Source organism: Elephantulus edwardii, unplaced genomic scaffold (genome assembly GCF_000299155.1).
Source record: "Elephantulus edwardii isolate Elephantulus edwardi_28Jun2011 unplaced genomic scaffold, EleEdw1.0 scaffold00086, whole genome shotgun sequence".
Lineage (NCBI taxonomy): Eukaryota > Metazoa > Chordata > Mammalia > Macroscelidea > Macroscelididae > Elephantulus > Elephantulus edwardii.
The window spans coordinates 2609138-2634422 of NW_006399836.1; the positions used below are offsets into that span (position 1 = coordinate 2609138).

The 25285-nt window shown below is 48.5% G+C and overlaps 1 protein-coding gene across 3 annotated transcripts in view; it reads right to left on the reverse strand.

The window, feature by feature from the left end:
* Positions 1-1180: 1180 nt before the first annotated feature.
* SEPT3 (septin 3) overlaps positions 1181-25285 on the reverse strand; it is a 29419-nt gene continuing 5314 nt past the window's right edge. The window contains exons 2-11 of one of the 3 annotated variants that reach the window (XM_006890071.1): positions 24350-24541; positions 17867-17995; positions 16713-16794; positions 15279-15416; positions 13533-13650; positions 11614-11709; positions 5364-5463; positions 3831-3882; positions 3427-3520; positions 1181-1356 (exon numbers count right to left, since the gene is read on the reverse strand). In XM_006890071.1, coding sequence (XP_006890133.1) covers positions 1291-1356; positions 3427-3520; positions 3831-3882; positions 5364-5463; positions 11614-11709; positions 13533-13650; positions 15279-15416; positions 16713-16794; positions 17867-17995; positions 24350-24541 — 1067 coding nt within the window. In that variant the 3' untranslated portion in view covers positions 1181-1290. Of the gene's footprint in view, positions 1357-3327; positions 3521-3830; positions 3883-5363; positions 5464-11613; positions 11710-13532; positions 13651-15278; positions 15417-16712; positions 16795-17866; positions 17996-24349; positions 24542-25285 lie in introns of those variants that run through there. The other 2 variants (XM_006890072.1, XM_006890073.1) reach the window with 2 other exon arrangements.

The following is a 25285-nucleotide window of genomic DNA, read 5'->3' on the forward strand; positions in this document are numbered from 1 at the left end:
CCTCTATGGATGGGTATGATGATGTTATCAGATCTTTTGGCCAATGAATGATGAGCGCAAAGAAGACACAGGCCAGGCAGTTATTGTTCAAACAGCAATGTTTAGTTGTACAACACAAAGTCTAGCAACATTTACACGACCAGTTTGTGTGTCTGTTGGCTTGTTTTCAATTGGGACCTTCAGCCATAGTGTCACCGAGAGGTTGGCTGGGACCAGTAACATTTAAGAAGCAATGGGTCTTCGGTCTTGCATCCCCTAGGCATAGGCCTCTTGTTCCATCAGGACTCAGTTATAGATGGATGGCCCAAAGTCACCAGCCTTTGTGTCCAGGTGGAGAGAGGGGGCAGGGATCCCATAAAGACACAGTGTGGGGGGCAGTGGTAGCCGACATTCGCAAACATTCATGCATCTAAGAGGGGCTTTGCCCTTCATAGGGTTTTTCCATTAGCCTACAGTGACCACCTGTGGCCAGGCTAATCATTACTCACATTAACAGGGTGCTGGGAGGGTTAGTGGGGCCGGATGGGAAGAGTCCCCTCTTATAGGTAACTGGTAAGAAGGGTGTCTTTTCTTCCTCAAATTCACATCTTATGAGTCTCTGGGGTCTTGGGGTTAGGGCAGGGGAGTTCTTTGAAGTATGAGGACAAAGAATCTCCAGTAACCTCTCTCTGGGAACCCATTATCCTAAGTGGCTGCTGTGTGGGCCGGGAAGGGAGTGGAGCCCATACTGCGTCAGCCACAAGTGGTGATTTTTGAAAAAGTGATCCTAGAGCCCTTGCTCTCTCACATCTGAGTGACCCAGCCCTAAGAAGACCTTCAAGCAATAAAGGAGACACCCTTGCCAGCTTTGGGCCTCACAACAGCTGACACCCACAAATCTGACAAGCAAGAAAGTTGCTTTCTTGGCCCTCGAGGGGAACCAAGAGGAGCTCATGCAGATGGATGGGGAGGAGCAGTGCCATTTCCCTGGGAGATGGTACAAGTAGCTGGGATGGGTTTGCAAGGGCAGAAGCGGCTCTGGGTGAGTTCGTCCTCCCTACGGACAGACGGGCTGGGACCACGGACACAGATGATGGAGCAGGGCAGTGCTGGCAAGACCTCCCGTCCACTGCAGGGACAGAGGTGGTGTGGGCAAATGGAGGAAGCAACTGTCCTAAGAGGCGGCTGGCCACTCCCACCTGCTGAGAGGGGCTGTGGCGGCGGGCTAGGCAAGCACAGCGCTAAGGAAGGCCTGGCCCTGCAGCAATAACGGCTGAGAGGAATGGAGGGAGAAGCAGCTGGAAATGGCCTTCATTCAGCAGTGGGGCAGGGGGTGGCGGGCACAGGTGGAAGGACAGTGCCGAGGTGGCCTTCTCCCTGCAGGGGGGTTGAGAATGGTTGAGGGTGTGGACACCAGCAGCGGGCAGCAATAGCAAAGCCTCTCCAGGGAGGCTGAGCTCAGAGTCTAAAGGCACTGAGAGCGCCTTTCTACTAGATCTCTCCAGAGCCCGCCCCCACCCCCCATCCCCTAGACCTGCCGCTGCTGTGTGCGGTGTCCAGTCCCAGTCTCCACATGGAGAGTTCCCCCACGAACAAATGCAGCTGCCTCTGGATCTCACATGGCTGTTATTCTATCCCAGCAGGTGCCTATCTGAGAATCACAGTGGGCCACAGAGGACATATTGAACCGCACATTAGCCTCTAGGTAAGGCTGAAACCAGAAGTTTTGAGTCACTGGTCACCCCCATCTGTTTTGTCCTGGTCCACAGACTCTTGGGTCTAAAAATCTGTGTGTTTTCCCAGCACCTGAGTGACAGTGGACTAGAAATGCTGGGATTTGTGGAGGGCCAGGAAAGGCCCAGAGCTGGACCAGGAGATGGGGCAGAAGGCTGGGTAAGGTCACTATACACAGTAAATAGTTACTTTCTCTTTCCTAAAGCTAAAGAGTTTTCCTAGCCCAGATTTTAGCAAGCTTACAGACTAAAGGAAAAATAATAAATGTAAAACAAATCAGGGACCAATATATTAATAAATACTGGGTTGCAGAGAAAATCGAACCATAGCTAGATGTATGACTGTGAGTGATGTTGGGATGTCTGCAGGAGTTTAGGAGAGGGGGATGGGGTGAAGCAGATAAAGAGACAGACAGACATAAATGTAATCAGCTTCAGCACAAAATGAGGGAGAGGATGGAAAGAAGAAGAGGGTAAGAGAATCAGATAAGGAAGCCAGCTCAAAAGAGGCAGGATATTGAGAGATTAAGGGTGGAGTCTTAAGTCAAACAGTGAAAACAAAACAAAAATTGTTGTGGCTTTTGATACTTTAAAGTGAGTAAGTTCCTTCAGAACTTAATGTCCAGAAAAGGTGGTCTCACTTGATCAACTCCTGTGCTTCCTTGAACGGGCACTGAAGAGAACGTGCCATATCTCCCTGTCCGCCTGGGCTGCCCACAAGTTCAGGGCCAGGTTCAGCACTCAGCGGCACCCCATTCTCCTCTGACTTCTTCCTTTTCCCGTAATCTCATTTTGCACCGCCCTGTGCTATGAGCTGTGGTTTCACTTTAAGGGAGTCTCGAAAATCACTTTGGAACTAGACTGAGCGTGAGTTCTAAAGAAAGCCATGACGCTACAGAAGATTCATCTAGAAGGAAGTGAAAACTGCCAGAGAGAGGAAGGGAAAGAGGAAACAGGAAGCAAGGGAGGCAACTGGCTAAGGTGTGGGCAGCAGCAGCCAGGGACAGGGACAGGTGGTGACAGCCTGGGGACAGTGACCACAACACGGACTAACAGCGAAGCTCCCATTCCTAGGGCCTCAGCTCTGATGTGTCTCCCCTCTCTCAACCTTCCTTCTCCCAAGCAGGCCTAGCCTTACTCCAGACCACCCCTCACCCGGAGGTTGATGGGGAGCTTTCTGTCCCAGCCTCTCCTCTCCCAACCCAGGTACAGCTCCAACGCCCGTCTGCGGCCTTCCTTTGTGGGCAGCTTCAGAGGTGAGAGTTACCTGTGACCCACTTGCTCTCACTGTTTTAATCGGAACCTCCCCCAGACCTCCTGAGTGAGGCACACGGCTGTGTTCTAGGACACAAGGAAAGGAGACAGATAATGGACAGTCATGGAAGAACCAAGCTTACAAGGGACTTTCAGGGAGGGCAGTGAAACAGCTCACCCTGCGTACACACGGGCATGCGCGTACACCCACGCTTGCGCCTTCTCATACACACACACACACACACACACACACACACACACACACTCACAAGATATGTAGACAAGATGTTCTACAGATACCAGATCGAGTTGGCCCATGGGACAGAGCTGAAAGGAGAAGGTGGTGGTGGGTGGTGGTGGTATCTGGGCGTGCGTGTGTGGAGAGTGGTTATGTGTGATGATGCAGGGGGTGACGTCAGGGGTTACTGGTGGTGTGGCTTTCCTCTGTGTCCACGCTCACCGGGGGGAGGCCTCCATTGTCATTGAGCCGCTTGGCCCTGTAGGTCTCATAGTGGATGTTGTGCGTCACTTCCTTGAGGTCCTGGAGATGAGTCCTGAGGGATACAAGGCAGGGAGAGAGAGAGGGCTGAGACAAAGGGGAGAGAGAGAGGGTGACCATGACATCTGAGGTGGACCCATCACTTAGGTAGCTGGGACTCAGCGGCTAAGACCCATTTTAAAGAGTCAGTGATGCTTCTACAGCCCTTTCTGCTTCAGGTAGGAGGTGGGTCTGGGGCAGGGGCCCTGTCAGAGAGAGACACCTGGAGGCTGAGGAAGTGCGTCTGGAGCACCCTGTCACACTCACACGCTCCTCCGACCCACCTCAATGAAACCAGTCATGTGGATCCAGGGTGGGCATCTTACCTGATGACAAAGTCTCGAAGCAGGGCAAACTCACAGTGGTTGAGGTTTTCCACTGTGAACAAAGCAAAACAAAGCAGGTGTTCATTAATGCAGCAAAGCCCAGCAGGTGGGTGTCTATGAGGACTGTGGGAACTCAGGAGCAAGCCACAAGACAGGTCACCACAACCTTCAGGATGTTTTCTCATATCAGTGCTTCAGTGGAGTAGATTTTACTCCTCGAGCACGTATTTATTAAGTCATTATAATAAACACGGACTGTCCTGGACTCTGAAATAACGGGGTTTTTTCTGCTTTAAAAATGAGGAAACTAAATGACACCCAGAGAGTCAAAGAAATTTGCCCCAAGTTTAAGACACAGGAAGATAGCAGAACACATATAAAAAAACAATTTAGAGAGATGTGTTCTACAAGATAAAGTCACTCCAACAAACATAGATTAAGCACCCACTATTTGTAAAGCACTCATGGGAGCCAGACATTGATTTAAACAGGAACTCTCTGGCCTCACAATCTAATGAATGATAGACATTGTAATAAATTATTCCAATTCAAGAAAGATACTGAGAAAATGCTAGAATATCCTCACAAAAGGCCAAAAGAAGATGACAGACAACACAATACAATGGGATTGGGCTTAGCTTTAAAATAAAAAAAAACAAAACACAACCCTGAGGCTGAAGTTCAAATTTCACTCTAACAAGTTATGTGAACTTGGACAAGACATTGAAGCTGTCCAAGACTCAAATGCTTCAGCGGCTCCCGTTCTGAGCACAGTCACACCTACTCTGCTCCCCTCACAGGTTACCATTTTGAATGAGATAACTGAAGTGATTCTTTGAAAACTTTCAGAGTTGTTGTTATATTCATTTTTTATCATCCATCCCAACCAAAGTCCCTGGGTAGCACAAACTGTTCTCTTAGCCCTCTGCACTCACACAGAAGTGCTATGGCAGCCTGCTCACCTGCTTCCATAAGATCACAGCCGAAAGAACCTTAAAGGGCCACTCGGAAAATCCATTTCTACTCTGGAAGGGGACGCTACGGGCTTAAAGGTTAGGAGCTGTCCTACCAATTCAAAATCATGCGTTTCAAGTCCACCAGCTGCTCTGTGGGAGGGTCAGCTACGGCTCGGTTCTAACTCCACAGTACACACCAGCACCACTGCGGAATACACGTGGTTGCCGTGAGCTGGAATGGATTCAGTGGGAAGGAGTTCGGTGTGGAGGGGCCTTCATTTTCCAGATCTTAGGCCAGTGCCTTGACCGATGAGCAAAAGAAAGCAGCACATCTAGTCGACCGTGACTGATGGTGACCATGGAGGCAGAGCAGCTCTGTCTCACGTGGTGTCAAAGGCTGTAAACCTTTACTGGAGCCGACTGCCATGTCTCCATCCCCAGGGCAGCTGGCCCTGCGGTTAGTAACCAAGTGTCTAACGAGGACACCACCAGGGCTCCACCCTGGCCTGGAGGTGCTTCATGTACAGAGGCTGGAGGACTGGTCACTGGCTAGTTCCCAGAAGGGGCCCTGAATTACCTTCGATGATCCCCCAGGGAGTTTTCCTGCCGAGGACCCTCTTGCCATTCACTTGGTACTCCTTGTCGCTCCCCACGACGGCAAAGGGCATGCTCTCCTGCTGGAGGGGCAGAAACACAAGCAGACACGCACTGTCATCCTGCCACGACCTGGGCATCCAGGGCAGGGTGGCACGCAGGTCTGGGCTCCTAGCCTGGGACCACCACTCAATCCTGATGCTCATTCAGTGATCCCACCGACAATAAGGCAAGGAACTGTTCTCTTAGCAAGGGCATCGGATTTGTAATCAAGAGTTCTGGGTTCAAATCCTGACTGAATCACTTTTTGGCTAATGACCTCTCTGTCAGCTTTCCTTCAAGTGGAGAACTTGGTATGGGTCATAGGGCTTTACTCCACCTTGGTTTAATTTGGAACACACAAGTGAGTTAGCTAGGACAGACAGAACCTTTCTTCAGCAATACTCACTGTTATGGATTGAACTGTATCCTTTTATAAGATAAGCTGATTACCACAGATTGAACTGTGTTCCTCCAAAAATACACACACGTAATGATATCTACTTGGGAGCTCTGGTGGCTTAGTGGTAAGGAATTGCACTGCTAATGCAAAGGAACATGGTTCAAATCCACCTGCTGCCGCACAGGAGAAGGGTGTGTAATATCCTCGCTTGTGAGAAGCCAAATTTCATACCAAATATTATATGATAAACCATATGCTTAATCAGGAATTGAAGGAAACACAAAATACAAGTTGGAATTTCTCTTGTGACAGATCACAGGAAATGAGCTGCTTCCTGCAGACAAGAGACAGCTAGGGTCCCCCTGCAGAGGGAGAGTTAATGTGTGTGAACTACTTCGGCTTCATTCACAAGAGAATTCTCCTTCCAATTTACTTCCCGTGATTCTCAATAAATACATAGGCGTGGCCTGTGACACTTCAGTTGATGGAACTGCTGGCCCCAGTTATGTATGCTCTGTTTTATCTCACTTTTGGTGTTCTGTCTCAACACTCCCTTGTAAATTACTACCTCTGAAAACCCACCGGAGGATCTGCTATGGGTTAGTTCTGACTCTTCAACAATAGTGAATACACAACAATAGTGAATACACAACAATAGTGATATATTGTGGAAACTAAAGATCCTCCGTGATCTGATTTTGTTTTTAAAAAAAGAGCCTTAAGAGTGCTCATTTCAACAGCACATATATTAAAATTGGAACAAACCAGAGAAGATTAGCACAGCCCCTGCACAAGGATGACACGCAAATTCATGAAGCATTCCCTATTTTTGAGGCTGGAGAGCATTATGCTGAGTGAATTAATACAGTCTCATAAGGACAAATACTGCACAAGACCATTATTGTAAAAGTAGAAGGATAAGTAGTAAACCATGTACAGGAACTCACAGGGGGCGAGGGGAGAAGAGAGGGGACGAGAGGTAGGGGTGAAACCACAGGGCTGCATAGTTTGTTGGGTGGAGGGATGGGGGGAAGCAAATGGGAAGGATCTGGGCAAAAAGACAGGGTGGTGATGGACAAGGTCCAATGGTGATTGATTTTATAAAACATAACGCATCAGGATGATTGAATGAAACACAATGTGAATAAAGAATAGTGTGAAACACAAGGAATATAAACTTAGTAAGCAAACCAATTAAAAAATGTAAAATAGAATATACATGAATGATTGTGTGAAGCACAATGTAAATGAAAGATTATATAAAACACAATGTATGTGAACGAAATAAATGTAAAGGAATTACTATATGAAATAAATGAAAAATATTTTTTTAAAAAAGAGCTGTAAGTAGGTTAAGGGTGGAATGCAACAGATCTTAATCACACTGCTGTCTTGACCTGATGGTAAGGGTTTACTTTAAGGTATGGCTTGTAACCACAAGGGATCAAAAGGGCAAGAAACAAGTCAAGAGGGGACCTCAGTTCCACCAAGAAAGAGTTGCCAGGAGTGGAACGCATCCTTTTGGACTCAGGTATCTTTACTAAAAGCTCCCTGACACCAAGGAAGATAGACGAAGATCTTCATCTGTCTTAGTTCTACAGATGCTGATGGATGCCTTCTTCCAGAATCAAGATAGAAAGCTTTCCCCTAGAGCCAGCTCCCTGAATTTACTATTAGCCTTCTAAATTATAAGAGAATAAGTTTCTGATTATTAAAGTCATTCACATGTGGCATCTCTGTTAAAGCATCACAGGAAAACCAAGACACAGATGTCCTAGCCACTAGTACCTGTGAGCCTTACTTAGCATGCATTAACACTAAAGAGTAGAGTGAATTCTAACTCAATCTGATTGGTAACCATATAAGAGAGAGAGAGAGGGGCACATGGGGAAGAATACTGTGTGATTCTGCGGCTTAAAGTCCCAGAACACTGAGCACTATCAGCAGACAGAAGACAGATAAGGAACTGATGCTCCTCAAAGCCCCAGATTCCCAGCTTCCAGAACTGTGAGATAATAAATTTCTCTTCTTACAAGCCACCCACTTTGTGAAATTTGTTACAGCAGCCAGAAGAAACTAATACAACCACCCAGCCACTAAAAGCCAGAGTTATGGAAACTTGTATAAAACCTATGGACAGACTTGAGCATTAAGGGTTTTTTACAATCTATATAGAATCAACAGTTGATTGTGCTTATGCAAAACCTATACTTGGACCAGAAAGCAGTCCTCAGAACAGAGCAGGGAAAACACTATATCGTTCAAAATCAGGAAGAGAGTACATCAGGGATGCATCCTGTCTCCATACCTTTTCAATCTATATGCAGAATGGAACGTTCAGGAGGCTGGGCTTTATGAGGAGGAATATGGCATCAGGACTGGAGGAAAACTCATCAACAACCTACATTATGCAGATGACACAACCTTGCCTGTTCAAACTGAGATGAGCTTGAAGCATTTGCTGCAGAAGGTAAAGGACTGTGGTCTTCAATATGGACTGAAGCTCAACATCAAAAACAGAAAGATTCTCACCACTGGGCAGATTGGCTGCACTGTGATGGATGGAGAAGAGATTGAGGTTGTTAACAGCGACAGCTTGCTCAGCTCCCCAATCAACACTTTTGGCACCAGCAGCAGGAAATCAAAAGATTAATTGCATTAGGTAAATCTGCTTTCAGGGACCTTTCCAGAGTACTGAGAAGCAACAATGTCAGTCTAGAGACTAAGGTGCACCTGATCCAGTCCATGGTCTTCACAATTACTTTCTATGCATCAGAGAGCAAATAGTGACTATGGATGATAGAAGAACTGATGCCTTTGAATTGTGGTGCTGGAGAAGAGTCTTGAACATACCATGAACCACCAAGAAAATGAATAGGTTTGTTTTGTAGAGGGTGAAACCATGTTTCTCCTTAGAGGCTAGGACTTTGAAGCTTCGTCTCACCACAGTTTGGGTATGTGGCCAGGAGGGATCAGCCTTAGAGAAGGACATCATGCTCAGAAGGGTGGAGGGATGGCGCAGGAAAGGAAGACCCTGGATGAGATGGATTAATAAACAGTAACTAGGGCAATGGGGTAGGTGTACTGGAGTCAGTGAGACTGGCTTAGGACAGGGCTGTTGTACACAGGGTTGCTAAGAGTTGCAGATGATGGCACATAACAACACAAACAATACAGAATCAAACTGACAACAGCAACTCAAAAAAATCAGATAGAATCATTAGAGGGTGGTGTGTTTGTGTTGATGAGGGAGGATCAAGTCAGAAAAGCAGAGTGAGAAGGTTGTACAACTCAAAGGATGCACTCAATGTGACTGAACTGGGCGTGGAGAAGCTGTTGAATTAGGGTGTGTTTTGCTGTGTCTGCTATCAGCAACACCAAAATTATAAAATTAGAAACCAAATAAACCAGAAAAGACCCTACTGGTCAACTCCTCAGCTCAAAGGTCAACTTCCAGTATGTGCCTGCCCCTCAACTCCACCGGGTGGGATGCATCGACAAGAGAAGGTGAGTCTGTGACTAATCACCTGCATTCAATACCATGTAACACTGAGGGCACGCAAGTGTAGAAAGAGCTGCTTCTCTGCACGTTAAGGTGAAGGTTCTAGAAAGACTTGATTAAGGTGATTTGCTTTTGCATCAACAGTGAACTTATTGCCGGAGAAGGAGGGGCAATCTCCTCCTGTACCAATAAGACCCAATTTGACTTTACACACACAAAATATAATAAAATTAAATTAAATTTAAAAAAAAGTGAACTTATCTCCCAAGTCCTATGTTGGTTTCACATGAAAAGTATATTCAATAAATGTGACGTATGTGTTTTAAGGTAAAATAAAATACTTCATATTTGGATGCACCACTTTTTAAAGAAGTTATTTCCTTACTTCAATTGATTTTTTAATTCACTAACTTCATGACAACCTCAGATAAGGGGGGCTTCTAATTTCAGAAGAGGCTGTGGAACAAGGGATATCATTGCTGATGTCAGATAGAACTGAGCTAAAAGCAGAGAAAGATGTTTACCTGCATTTTATTGCCTATGTAAAGGCATTTGACTGTGTGGATCATAACAACAAACTATGGATAACATTGAGGAGAATGGGAATCACAACATCTCATAATACTCCTGCAAAATCTTAACCTAGTCCAAGAAGCAGCTGTCCAAACAGAACAAAGGAACACTGCGTGGTTTAAAATCAGGAAAGCTGTACGTCAGGGTTGTATTCTTTGTCCATACCTATTCAATCTGTATGCTGAGCAAATCACATAAGAACCTAAACTATATGAAGAATGTATCATTAAAATTAAAGGAAAACTCAGCATCAACCCTGAATTAGGCATTTACCACAACCTGTCTGGCTGAAAGTGAAGAGAACCTGAAACATTTCCTGAAGAAGATAAACATCTACAGCCTTCAATATGGGTCACATCTCAACACCAAGAAAACAAAAATCCTCACCAGTGGACTAATAGGCAACATTGTGATAGATGTAGAAAAGATTAGATATTACCAGTGATTTCATTTAACTTGGATCCCCAGTCAAAACTCATGGTAACAGCAGTCAAGAATCAAAGGATGTGTTGCATTGGGAAAATCTGCCGTCAAAGACCCTTCCAGAGTTCTAAAGAGCAATGATGTCGATTTAAAGACTAAGTTACACTCGATCTCAGTCATGGTCTTTTCAATTGCCTCCTGTGCATCTGAAGGTTGGACAACATACAAAGATGATAGAAGAACAGACGCATTTGGGGTGAGGTTTGGAAAAGAGCACTGAATATAGTCCATGGAATGCCAAAAGGACAAATAAGTCTGTCTTGGAGGAAATGCTACCAGGGTGCTCCTTAGAGGCAAGGATGGTGAAATTTTGTCTCACATACGTACAGCATGTTGTCAGCATTGGGAAAGGACATCATGCTGGAAAGGTCAGAGAAGGAGAAGACCATAAGATGGACTGACATAGTGACTGTGACCATGGACTCGGCATCTCAGAGAAGATGGGGGTGGTGCACGATAAGGCAGATCTGTTGTTTCAGGGTCACCATGAGTGGTAGTTAATTTGATGGACCTAACAACAACAGATTCTCTGCATCTGATGGAGACTCAAGACCAGGAATCCACGTCCAGGGTCACAGTGACCCTAGGCACAAATGCCTGGCCTAGAGCTCAGGATGTGGACAGGGAATCACACGATCTTTTGATTGGCAGGGAATTGAAAATCACAAAGGTCAGTGCTTTCCAAGCCAGGCTGCATGTTGTCCCCAGGTCCTCAAGAGGAACCTACCCTAGGGGCAGCTGAGGAGGGGGTTCAGTGGCCATATCACTCAGCCAAATCGGCTCTGGTTTTGTTTTTTTCTTTGCTTTTTAAAATTTTGTTTTGTTTTGTTTTCTACATGGGAGTTATGGCTGAAATGGTTTTATGTGTTTGGTGTTTTGTGTTGTTTTTTTTTTTATTGATGGATGAGTTATTTTGAAGAGGAAGGAAAAGCCTGTAAGTTGATCATCTGATCTGGGGAAACTGAGGCAGAGTTGTAACAATGATGCAGATCCCTTAGTCCCCAGGCTGACTTGCTCCCTGCTGGGTGTCCCTCCCATCACCCCACACTAGGAGATTTCCAGGCCTGGAGTGGGGAGGGCATCTTTGTGTGGTCTAGAGGCTGAAAGCGGCATCAGTTCTCTGGGTACAGGAAGCCCTGTCCGTGTGTTCTTAGTGCTGGTCTCTCCCCACAAGACACTGGGGACCCCGGGCATCAAATGTCACCTATGTGACCGCAATAAGCTGGTACTCACCCTGATTTTGTCATTCTCTGTCTTGTCCTCCAAGTCCTCATCAAATTCCTTCTGGGGGTAGAATTCAATGCCGTTTACTTCAAGTTCCTTGCGAACCTGTAGGAGACAGGAGGAGAAATACCGCAGGCCGGTGTCAGAGCAATGGCAAAGACACGAACGCATGCGCTTTCTGAAGTCGGAGGGATACACACATGTATGCGAGCGCATTCTAAAGTCTAAGGGGTAGGTCAATCTTCGATAGTGAATAGCCCAGCTCTGAGACCGTCAGCAAGTGCCAGGGTCCCTGAGAGCCCAGTACATTAATCACCACTGCTCAGCCCGGCATGAGGCAAGGTTTGGAGTGTAGGTTCAAGCCCCTGACTCCTGATAATCAAAGCCCCTGTGCTTGGCTAGCTCAGGGAGCTCTGATAGCTCAGTGGTAAAGGATTGTGCTGCCAACTCAAAGGTATGCAGTTCAAATCCACCAGCTGCTCCACAGGAGAGAGATGGGCTGTTTCATCCCTTGTCATTTACAGCCTCTGAAAACCTGCTGGAGGGTCAGCTATGAGTCAGTTTCAACTCCACATTACTTAACAACAACATGCTTAGAGAGGGAGACGGTCAGAGAAAGAGAGGAAAACCCACAGCGAGATGGACTGATACAGTGAGAGCAGCAACGGCCTCAAGTATGTCAGACATGACGAGGATGGCACAGGACAGGACAGGGGTCAGATCTGTCGTTCATAGGGTGGCTATGAGTCACACTTGACCAGAAGACACCGGACAAGATTAGGATGTAGACATGAGCATAGTTGAGTCCAGAATCTGCTCGGACAGTGGTGACGCCACTGTGGGCTATAGTCCTGTTTGCAGGCAAGAGGGCTGAGTCTCCTAAACATCTCTGCCCTTTCGGTGCCACCGCCTCCAGGAAGCCTACGTGCAGTGAAAGAGAGCAAAAACCTCAAGGAGATGGATTGACAGAGTGACGACAGCAACGGGCTCAACTATGTCAAAGATGATGAAGATGTTCGTTCCCCAGCATCTCCACAAAAAAAAAAAAGATGATGAAGATGGCACACGACGTGCTGTTCGTGGGTCACTACAAGTCATTCTCAACTTGATGGCACTTAACAAAAACAACCACAACAATTACATTTTAATTTATGCTCGTCTGTAAGCCTAACAATGCTTAGAATTTCACTTATTGCTTCTACATCAGTCATACTCATGTTCTCATTTTATTTCTTGGTGAATCATTTATTTATCTGTATAATAATATTTGGGTGTATATTTTCCTTAAGGAAAGTCTAGTCTTTCTGCGTTGATGTTAATGTACCTTTTCTGAGTAGAGAGAAATCTGTCTGGAGAAGAATTTCAGAAAGAGCAGGACTTGAAAAGTGGGAATATAGAGTAAAACAGTTCTGCAGTGTAGTCTTGAAAAAGTAACCCAAGAGATTTTCTGCATCTGTTGATGAGAAGAGCTCCAAGACATAAAGGATGTCAGAAAACATCAACGTCTAATTCATAACATTAAATGTGCATGTTGTGTTATATGCCATCGAGTCTACGACTATACTCATACAGACCCTATGAACAACAGATCTCTTGAATCTGACTTTTACCTCTTGCACCACCAACACATCTCATTTAGCTCACAAGAAACACCAATCAAAGCAAGCTGGTGGTTGACTGGTGAATTAATACACTCCTCTGATAGCTAACAGTGGAGCGTGGTTTCTCATGGATAGTTAGAGGGTGAGAAGAAAGGGGTCTGGGGCTGCCCTGGCCCCTTGTCACCACTGTTTAAGTAGCGTTGGAGTGAGGAATGGTGGAGGAAGGTGGGGAGGAGGGCTGAAGAACAATGAGGGATAGGAGATGGCATGGACCCAGAGAAGAGGGAGGAAGGAACAAGATGGGAGGAGGGGAGGGAAGCCTCTCACCCTCTGCTTGAACTCAGACTTCTCCTCCAGGGTCATGGTGTCAGCCTTGGCAATGACCGGGATGATGTTCACCACTTTGCTGAGGTGTTTCATGAACTCCAGGTCGAGCGGTCGTAAGCTGGTGCCCAGAGAAGGCAAGGACATCAGCCACGTCACTTGGCCCTGTTTCCCATACCTCTCACTGCCCACAGAGGAGACCTATCTCTGCTGCCACCACCCCGGGGGCAGCCCTGGGGCACAAAGCCTGGGATGGGGGTCTGGTTAAGGATGAAATGACAGCTCCCCTCCTCTCTGACACACGCACCCCCTCTCAACCCAACAGCTCCCACTGCCTGTACCACAGACCCCGGGCACCTGCACGGCATCCTGTCGATCCCTCTTCCTCTGTTCCCACCCAGATCCCCCCCACTGTTAAGCTCCACTCAAACCACGGCTTCAGATTTTTCTCATCACCCAGACCCGGGGACTTTATCTCTCTTCCGAACATCTCTGTTCTGCTGTCCCCACCCGTACCCACCCGTACATCCTGTGTCCATGACAGGGAAGTGTCCTAGTCTGTCTGTTGAACAACACCTCCAAACCCCTCCCTTTAAAAAATGTTTTCATTTGAATGAAAAGTTTATAGAGCAAACTGCCTTTCCATTCAATTCCCAAATAACTCATAGATGTCTTGTTTTATGATACCAATTAGTCGTGGGGTGTGTGTCTATGTGTTGTGTCCCCCCCTAGTGTGGTGATGGCCCTCTCCCACTTCCACTGTGATTCTGGGTCCCGTCCATCCTTCTGTCCTCTCTCGCCTCCTCCTGAGCTTTGTCCCTGCATATCCTGCCCTCCTGATCCTGCCTGGTTAGTGCTATACGGAGTGAGACCCTCCCTGGTGCTACCGATCACCTTGTAGACCTGTCTGTTGTTTGGTTGAAAGTTGAGCCACAGGAGTGAATTCAGTTCCAGGATCAAAAGGTGACAGGCAGGGAGCACCTCTGGATGGGCAGGGAGCACTTCCGGAAAGGCTCCTCCCAGCCCCACAGCAAGGCCTGAGGAGGTCCTCGCCCCTCCTGATGCCGGCTTAGCTGCCCAGGGGACTCATTAAATCAGGTCACAAAGGACAGTCTGGCCTCAGGTCCAGGTTCCTGGACCTGAAACAAGGCTCCTGTTTCACATGTCTCTATGCCCCTTGCCACTATTGAGCACCTAATGAATGCCCTGGTTCAGCCAGTGTTTGGGGGTCTTGTTTGCACCTTCCTCTCACCTGGCAAAGGCTTGAAAATAAGTCATGGTGCCCTCGGTCTGCTCCCAGCATTCCCTCCTGCAGCCCCGCCTCAGTTCCCAGCACTCTCTGCTCCCTCCCATCTTCATCTCGAGCTAGGCTGACCACCCTCTAAATCCCTATAGCTGGGTCCACACTCCCCAAAAGCCAGCTCCCAGCCAGCATCCCACCCCTCTGCACCTCACCCTTCTCGCCGCCCACCAAACTTGTACAAAGTAGGCAGTGTTGGATGACCAGGTACCCTCTGCTCACATATACTGATTCTCTCTGGGGTACAGCCGAGCTATAGGGCTGGGGCACCACGGGGCTGGACAATGACTGACATCAGATGTGGGGACCAGGGCAATCCCCGGGCCATGACTACATGGGGCCCATCCAACCCTCTCTTGCTAAGTGGAGGCTGGGTTCCCCAGTCCAGGGTGAGCCCAGAGGCTGAGAACAGAGCCAGGCCCAGCAGCAGGGTGAAGGTGGCTACGTACGAGTGTCCAGTAGGGGAGATGAAGTAGAGGCAGCAGTGGACACGTGTGTCAGGGATGCGTTTCTTCCTGGCGATGTTCACCTCCTCCTTCAGGAATTTCTCATACTGCTCATTGATGTACTTCTCAATGGGCTCCCAGCTGAGGGAACACGCAAACAGACGGTGCATCACAGGACATACCCAGAAGCTCTCTTACCGATGGTCAGAGGCGTCCCCAGCACCTAAACCATCTCTTTCCCCGGGCGGTGGGTCTGGGATGCATTCCACACCTTGTCAGCTGCACTTGCTGGTCAATTCCAGCCCCCAGGGCCCACCTTATCAACCTATCACCAAGGATGGAGCATTCCCCACCCCATCTGTCTTCCTGAGTCCCCTCCCTGGGCTGTCAGAGCCTGGAGCCCTGCCCCACTCCACAAAGCAATATCCACTTCCACCACCTCTGCTGCTAATTCACTGCTACCCTCCTTCACTAAGCCTCAATTTTCTCATCAGAAAAATGGGAGGAACTCTAGTTGCCAGGCAGAATTCACCTAAGATTAGGAAGAACGTGTGTCAGGTATTTAAGGACACACAGAAAGTACTCAGCCCTGGTGAAAGCTCACTATCATTACTGTTGTGAATGTTACTTTTTTCTCTATCCAAATTTCCAAGTTCATTGCCATTGAGTCAGAACTGACTCAGAGCTGACTGTCTAGGGGGTTGTCAGCGGCTATAAATCCCTCAGAGATTGCCCATCTTTCTCCCACAGAGCAGCTGCTGGATTCAAACCACCTTTCTTTGGGTTGGCTGCACAACTCCTTACCCACTAGTCCACTAGACTCTCTACCAAGGGGGATGATTATAACCAGAGAAGAAGGGGATCAGGCTCATTTCTCAGATCAATGCAGTCACTTCACAGCTGTGCTGCTGGGTAGACCTACCTGTCTGAGGCAGACTCCCCTGTCTGAGGCAGAACCCCCTCCCTGACAGAGATGTAGTGGTCTCCACCTCCAGCTGGAAGCAAATGTCTGCCTGGAATCTTTCCGCTGTATCCTGGCCAGTCAACTTCGTCCCCTTCTGGGCTGGAGGCTGACGGCTAGCTTCTCTCTCCTCCTGGAAACCCCCCACCCTCCTGGGTTTCCCTTCTCTCTTCTCCCAGGGTGACATCTGTCCCAACCTTCCAGCTCCCCACCCCCCTTATGCGTCTCAGCTCATTTGTTCCGTCTGTCTAGCTGCCACCATAGTAGATCTCCCCTACCTTCTGATAGCCCCTCAGCTGAAATTCCCTCTGCTCCGGCCCCTCCTTCCCCACACCTGGTCTCCATCTGAGCTCTTTCCCAGGCCCTTTACAAACCGCTCTCCCATTCTCTGCCATGTCTTCGTGTAAACCCCAGCACGGACGGCGCAGAGGGCGCCCCTCTGGTCTTTAGAACAGAAATCTGGGGAAGATGCATACCAGTTTTCGTTGTTGATCTGGTCTCCGAAGCCCGGCGTGTCGATGACAGTCAGCTTCATCTTGACCCCACCTTCCTCGATCACTGAGGATGGTGAACAGAGAAGGGCCGATGGGGTCGGTCCTGGAGCTGGACCAGACACCCCTGCAGCTCACTAGCCACGGAGACCCAAGGCCTCCCCATCTCGTCGTGAGGTGTCCTTGAGTCAACTACGACTCATAGTGACCCTGTGAACAACAGACCAAAACCTGGCCCTTGGCTGTGCCAACCTCACCGTCTCCTCCTCACTCATGCCCATTTTGGCAGTCACCGTGTTAATCAATCTCGTTCAAGGTCTTCCTCTCATTCAATAACCTTTCACCTTTTCCATCACAAAGCCTTTTTTTAAGACCATTCTCTTAATGATCCCCAACCCGGAAAGTCAGATTCACATTTCTATCCACCTCAACACCCTTGTTCATCCTAGTCCCTGCACTGAGGATGTCCTCAGACTGCCGAAAGGACAAACGGCTGTGTCTTGGAGAAAGTGCAACCAGAGTGCTCCTCAGAGGCAAGTACGGTGAAGCTTCGGCTCACACACTTTGGGTCTGTTGTAAGGCTATTCCTTAGAAAGGGGCATTATGCTTAGACAGGTAGAAGGTCAGTGAAGGAGAGGAAGACCCTCAATGAAATGGAGTGACACAGTGACTGCAGCAGTGGGCTCGAGTGTGTCAGAGACTGTGAGGACGGCACAGGACAGGACAGGGTGCAGGCCTGTGGTTCACAGGGTGACAGTGAGTCAGACACGATTCTATGGCACTTAACAACAACAAATCCTACACGTGCTCATATCCTATGTCTTCCCATTCCCTCCGTATTCTGAACAAGCACATTTGACTTTAGTGCTTAGTCCTGTTCTTTCTCAAAAGAGCCTTTCATAAGGGAGCTCTGGTGGCCTAGTGGCAAGAAGCTGCACTGCAATACCGAAGGTGTGTGTTCGAATCCACCAGATGCTTTGCTGGAGAAGGAGGGGCAATCTCTTCCTGTTCCAGCTGGATCCGATTCAATGGTACACAGCAAGGGGAAAAAATAGCCTTTCATGTGTCTCATCCCCTCATGAACCTCACTCTTTCCCTTTCTAGAAGGCAGAGCCTGTGGGTCCGCCCTTTGCCCTCACCGTGCCCAATGGCTTTGATCTCCACCGTCTTGGGGATCTTCTCCTCCCGGTTCCAGCTGGCAGCCTTGCGGCTCACTTGGGATTTGAAGAGTGTGTTGACCAGCGTTGACTTGCCAAGTCCGCTCTGCCCTGTAGGAAGGCAGGGACAGGAGGTAGGAAGGACTGGGTGCGCTCCCGAGCCTTCCAGGAGCTCCATGCCTTGACGAGTGCTCCAGGCCCTGACCTGTGCCCTGGCCCCTGACCTATGATCTGGCCCTGATGATAGAGCGGCTAGCAGAGACGGCCAGCGGGCAGGGTGTAACCAGCTTCCAGCTCACTCGATGTGGCCTTGGGGAGATATCATCTGAATCCCCCCTCCTCTCCTTCCTGAAGTCCCCTGAGCCAGAGCCCCAAATCCGGGGCTGCACTCACCAGTGGGCGAGGGAAACCTCTGCATTTGTCTAGTGGTGGGGCTTCTTTTTTTTTTTTTTTATGAATAGTGGTGGGGCTTCTAAACCAAGCTTCCGGAAGCCCAAGAGGTCTGGGGCACTAAATCCCAGGGTGGGCACTGCGAGAGGAGCTGAGGCAGCGCCCACGCCCCTGGCCACCACTTCAGGCCGTGGCCCCATTCTCCCTGCTCTTCACACACACACACTCACGATCAGTTCCACAGGTCTCACCCCCAGCCCCACGGCTAGGAAGAGTGAAGGCTGCACTGAGCAGGGCTCCACACGCCACGCTGTGCACAGGGTCTCACACACGGCCCCGTGCCAAGCAGCAGTGGCAGCACAGGGGCACCCACGCCAGGCCTATGGCTCAGAATCAGGACTCTGAAAGGACGGCCTCCTGGAAGGTTTGAGAAGCGCTGGTCTGGAGCAATCCCGTGGTGGTCCTCTGGGTTACAAATGGGTAACTCTTGCTTGGCCTTTAACAATCTGTAAATGTGCCTCACGCTGTAAGAACAGGGCTGACAAATTCTCCTTCACAATCACCTTCACCTGCTGCATGTGCAGCTTTCAATCACTGAAGAGGCTTCCAGCCCTTCCTTGCACTAAGTGAATAAAGAAATAAACAAAAACAAACCTCATTGCCTTTGAGGCAGAACCAACTCACAGCTGACCCTCCAGCAAGCTTCCAAGGCTGGAAATCACATGGGAAGAGAGTCCCTATCTTTTTCCCACTTCTTACATGAAAGAAAGGTCAGAAAGTCACATGTACCTGGGCTTCCTTCCAACAAAAGCTTACAGACAGTTGATGATGGATCTCATTTATCTCACAGAGCTTGTCTATTTATTAAAAGAAGGATCAGACTGGGAAGCTTGAGAAGGGGTCTTGATCCCACTGTGCAGGTCCCTGAGGGCCTTTGATCCCCATGCATGCTCCCTGGAGCTGTAGTTTCTTTGCTGACGGGATGGTGGGGAGGGAAGTGATTGGACAAGCCCAGAAATGGTAAATGAGGCACGTTTTTCATTCCAGCTGATCCTCCTCTAACACAGCCGGTGCTGAGCCTGGCCCAGTGCGGAAGGCAGGCACGGCCAGTCAGCAGTGAGCTCTGGGCCCTGGTGGGAGCGAGCAGACTCAGGTCCTGCATTTGCTGTTAATGGTCAAAGTACTGGCTGCAGTCATTTGTCAGTGTGTGTCCTTCAAGGGCAAGTGCTGGGCTAGAATCAGAGATTCCAGCATCAGAGAAGTCTAGCAGAGAGACTCTAGAATCAGAGAGGTGGTGACCAACATCCCTACCCTCCAGGGGTCTTAGCGCGGCGGTGGTTGTGTACCACTGAGTCAGAACCAACTCCTAGCTGACCTTCCACCACGTTTTCGAAGGCAGTGAATCACACGGGAAGAGACTGTGCAGCTCTCCCACAGAGCAGCTGGTGGATTCAAACCCTGTGCCTTTGGGTTGGCAGCACAACCCTCTACCACTGAGCCACCAGCGCTCCCTCCACAGTGTGGAGAGAGACGGAACCATGAACAGTCAGAGCACGTTGCAAGGACCACTGTGAAAGAGAGCCCCGCAGGGCACTGGGGACTCCCAGGGAAAGGACTCTAGTAATCTAATCTCTGGATCAAGGAAGACTACAAGAAGGAAGCTGGAAGGTGAGGAAAAACAGGGAGAGGAGGATGAGTGTCCTACACAACACACCCAGGGCTCAAACACACAGCCCCAGCTCAAACACACAGCCCAGGCTCAAACAGCCCCGGCTCAAACACACAGCCCCAGCTCAAACAAATAGCCCCAGCTCAAACAAACAGCTTAGGCTCAAACAAACAGCCCCAGCTCAAACAAATAGCCCCAGCTCAAACAGCTCAGGCTCAAACAGCCCCAGCTCAAACAGCCTCGTGAGTCCAGGCAGAGCATTCCTCAGGTGTGAGAAGTGGAGCGCTAGATGGGAAGGGAGAAGAAAGGAGCTGAGAGGGCAGTGCCAGGCCAGACAGGGGACTTCACCTGACCTGAAAGCTAAGGACTGGGTTCCTTGATGGTCAGACAGTTACGTTTCCAGCTGGCTACAGAGTTAGTAAAGGGTTTTAGATAGGAAGGAAGACCTGATGAGGTTTGGAGGTGGCTGTTGTTGTTTTTGTTGTTGTTGTTTTGTACCATCTAATCACTTGTGACTCATAGTGACCCTATGTACAAGAACCCTAAACCCTGCTCCAACCTCATTGCCGCTGACACACCTGCTGGTGGGCAATAGATTGGAAGGTAGAGGAAACAGAAAACCAGGACTGTACGGTTAGATGACCAGCAGCCAGTGTCCCTGGACAGTCCATTAGTGGTTCCTTAGAAAAGATGCTGACACCAAGGTGTACATCGGCTCTGTGACTCCACACACTTAATTCACACTTTGGCTCAGTGGAGTGTTTTGTTTGTTTTTTTAATAGCAAGGGTTTCACGACAGGGACATCAAGATTGATTGGCATAACATAGTCCACAAAGATAATGTCCACATTCTACCTTGGTGAGCAGTGACCAGGGTCTTAAAAGCTTGTAAGCAGACATCAACGATGTAGCTATTGGCCTCCTCCAGTGTCCATCCAAGACCAAAGAAGAGTGAAGAAAATCAAAGACCCGTGGAAACATTAATCCTAAGAGCTAATGGGCCACATCACACAAGCATCAACTTCCCTGAGACCCGAAGAATGAGGAGGTGCCCCTCCGTCACTGCTGTCTGCTCTGGAAAGGATCACAATAGAGGGTCCTGAACAGAGTGGGAGAGAAATGTGGAGCAAAAAAGAAAATTAAAAAAGAAAAAGATCAGGCCTACCAGACTGATAGGGATTTCTGGAACCCTTGAGACCAAGACCCTTGGTCAACCTTCAGGGCTGCAACTGAGCTCATCCCTAAGGCTCAACTATTAGCCAAGCAATGGACAGTCCTAGGGAGAAAGCAATAATAGCAGGAAGCTAAGCAATTAACTGTCTGAGATCAAAAGAACAACACTGGCCAAGGGATGAAGCTCAAAGGACAGAAGGGGCATAAGAAAGGAGGAATGGAAATGGGCAACACAGGGGGGAGGTGGGAAGAGTGCTGTCACTCTGCAGTCACCCTGATGCCACAGGTGTGGACAAACTGCTCAATAAAAACCAACACGCTAGGGAGCTCTGGTGGCCTAGTGACAAGAAGCTGCATTGCAATCCCAGAGGTATGCAGTTCAAATCCACCAGATGCTCTACTGGAGAAGAGGGGCAATCTCCTTCTGTACCAGTCAGAGCCGATTTGATGGTACACACACAAAATAATAAATTTAATAAATTTAAAAAAAAAACCCACAACCCAACTTGCTATGTAAACGTTCAGTCAAATCATAACAAATGGTTTAAAAGGAAGATGCTCCCATCAACTGACATTTAGGCTCAACTTCCTTATCTAGCTACAGATCATGACTTTGAACAGCACCAGGTCACGTGACGAGATGAGATAACCATGGCAACCTGGGAGGGGCTGGAATGGCCACTGGGCCTAGGGTGGTGGCAGTGGAGATCCGGAGAAGTGGGCTGATAGCTGAGGCATTAATGAGGACAGGACTGACAGCACTTGGTGATGGCTAACATTTAAGCACAAAGAAGGAGGTTAACACTCAGATCCGTATGTCAGCGACTGAAATCCAGAGTCCTTCCTGCTCCAGCACAATCTGTGCTTCCAATATAACTTGCATGCTATCCAATCACCAATTTCCTAGAAATTCCCTGCGATGTAGGATACTAGCCAAGATTGGAAATCAGGCCACCCTTCACCCAAGCCACGCACCAGCGCTGATGATTCTCCTAAACCACACGCTCGAAGGCAGGTCTGAGATGGTTAAGAGGCTTTGTGTGTCCCCTAGCTTGGGAAGGCTGACCACCCACCCAAAGCTCCCTTCCTGCACCAATTAGCCCATCTGTTACTATGGATTGGATGTTGTTGTTGTGCCGTGCTGTCGAGTCACCTGCGACTCAGAGCAACACAATGTACAACAGCCCTAAACCCTGCTCTATCCTGTGCCTATCTCACTGTCTCTGAAACACCTACCCCGACTACCCCAGTCACAGAATCAATCCACCCCAGAGAGGGTCTTCCTCTCCTGCGCTGTCCCTCCACCCTCCCAAACATGACGTCCCTCTCCAAGGACTGGTCCCTCCTTGCCACATGTCCTTTGTATTTCCATGGTTGAAAGCTCAATTGCCCTATCTGTTAGTCTAAGTGTTCTCTATTGTACATACGGTTCTCGGAGGCCGGCTATTTGGGAGGCGGATAGCCAATCCTTCTTTTTAGTCTGTCTTAATCTGAATGCTCAGATTTAGAAAAGTATCTGACAGACAAGCATTTTATGGAAAAAAGCAGATGAAAGATATTTCCTCAACTGTATGGATTGAACGGTGACCCCAAAAACCATGTATTGAGTTCTGACCCCATACATGTAGATGCGAACCTATCTGGAAATAGGCTGTCTTTGTTATGCTAATGAGCCCGTATCAGTGGAAGTTATCACCTGAACCTAACCATTCCTGAGTTATAAGAATAGAGGAAGCTCTGCACACCCATGTTTATCGTGGCTCTGTTCACAATAGAAAGGAGCTGGAAACAACCAGAGTGCCCTTCAACAAACGAATAGATAGAGAAGCTGTGGTACATTGACACAATGGAATACTGCGCTGCATTGAAAAACAAGGAACTCATGCAATATTATTCAACATGGGTGACTCTGGAGGATGTTATGCTGAGTGAAATATCTCAGTCACAAAAGGACAAATACTGCATGGTGCCACTGTTGTAGAACGGGACTGACATCAGGGTTGCAGTGAGACTAAGAAAAATTGGATAAATTATATAGACTGCATTGAAACAGATGAGGGAGAGAACATTTTAAAAGCGATATATGATTGGGTATTATGGTTATGACAAGAGTCCAGAAGGAAGGCTGCACAGTGGAGCGGACTTGTGGGGGCGGATTGTATACCAATGAAAGAATTTTTCTTTTACTTTTCAAAGAGAAGAGCAAACTGGGGGGAGGGATGGGCAGGGAGACAAATGCAATAATGAATGAATGGAAATCCAAAGCCCCTGTAATCTTCATTAAAATTAATTTAAAAAAAAATAATAGAGGGAGCTCTGGTGGCCTTGTGGTAAGAAACTGCTGCATTGAAACAGATGAGGGAGAGAATAATTTAAAAGCGATATATGATAGGGTATTATAGTTATGACAAGAGTCCAGAATTAAGATTGCATAGTGGAGTGTACCTGGGGCGGTGGGAGGGGTGCAGGGGGATTGTGTACCAAAGAAAGAATTTTTCTTTTACTTTTTCAAAGAGAGGAGCAAACTGGGGAGAGGGGGGGAACGACTGGGCAGGGAGAAAAGTGCAACAATGAATGAATGGAAATCCAAAATCTCTGTAAATGGTCATTAAAATTATTAAAATAAAATTAAAAAAAAAACCAACAAAAACAAACAAACAAACAAAACACAATTGTGCCACAATCCCGCACGGTTCAAATCAATCAGCTACAACTTGGGAGAAGGATGGGCAATCTCCTGCAATTTACTGCCTCTGAAAATCTGCTGGAGGGACAGCTGTGGGTCCATTTAGACTTGACAGCACACACAGTAACAAGGAGAATAGAAGAGAGACAGGGAATAGGGGACGCACCAATAGGGGAAGACAGACGCCATGCCACGGAAACATCACCTAAAAGCCGAATTCACCGCTGCTGAACAGATTTCAACTCACAGCGACCATCTAAGACAGGACAGAATTGTCCCGCTGGTTTTCCAACACTGTAATCGAACTCCTGCCCTTCTCCACTGTAAGTTAATCAGTTTCTGCCTTTAACCACCAGTCACTTGCGATAGTTCTGTTAGGGTAGCACTAAGAGGCTGAGATGCTGTAAGACAGCATCCACAGGTCAGGCCTTTGAGATTAGCAGGGCGTAGGGGTCTTTGGTCCTGGAGAAGGCAGGACTGAGGCCGCTCTGAGGACTGGCCCGTGCTCCCCACTATCACGCCCCCCCAGAACCCCGACCTTCCGTACCGACGACCATGATGTTGAAGTCGAAGCCCGTCTTCATGGTCTTCTTGCGCATTTGCTCGATGATGGTGTCGATGCCGATGTAGCCCAGCAGGTTGGAGTTGATGCTGACGGGTTTCATGGGCACCGCCGGCTTAGGCCTGGGCTCCGGCACCAGCTCCGACATGGCTGTGTCCGTCCTGCTCTCTGGGAGCCCTGCCAAGCCAAGGAGGAAGGGGCAGAGTTACAGAGATGACACGGTTGTATTCTGGTACAGAATCCTCCAGCGTTAAGGCTGCGAGAGGCCTCAGATCATGTCCAGTCCTGATCTCCTATTTCACAGATGCAGAGACTGAGGCCTGGAGGGGACCGGAGCTGCCTAAAGCCACAGAGCCAGTTCATGGATTCATTTTCCGGACACCATCAGATAACCCCCGGCTCCTGCCCCATCCATAGCCCTGTACCTGGGTAACGGGGTCTCCACATAGGTGGGCACTATTGGTACATGGGGCTGGGGAACTCTGCATCGGGGCAGGCCTGGTCATTTGGAGATGTAGCAACATCTCTGGCCTCTATGAGATGCCAGAAGCAACCTCCAGTTGTGAAAACCAAAAATGTGCCCTGGGGGTCCGCACTGCTCCTGACGGAGAACCTCAGACTTAGCTGGGATTACTGGCCCTGTGTCCTGCCTCTCCAAATAAAGTGCAAAGCTCCCTCAGTGAGCCTGGTGGCTGATCAGTGTCTCCTCAAACACGTGGATGTCGCTGCAAAGCCAAGCATGGCAGTAACCCGCATAGTCCCGGGCACCCTCCTTGGCCAGAGTTCTGAAAATCTGGGTGTGACCCCTTAGAACAATCAAAAAGGGCGGCATTTGCCCAGAGACGGAGCTCAGAAGCAGGAAAAGGACAGGCTCAAAGAATGACTGGAAATGAGAATCACAGGGGAGAAGCAGGGAGCATG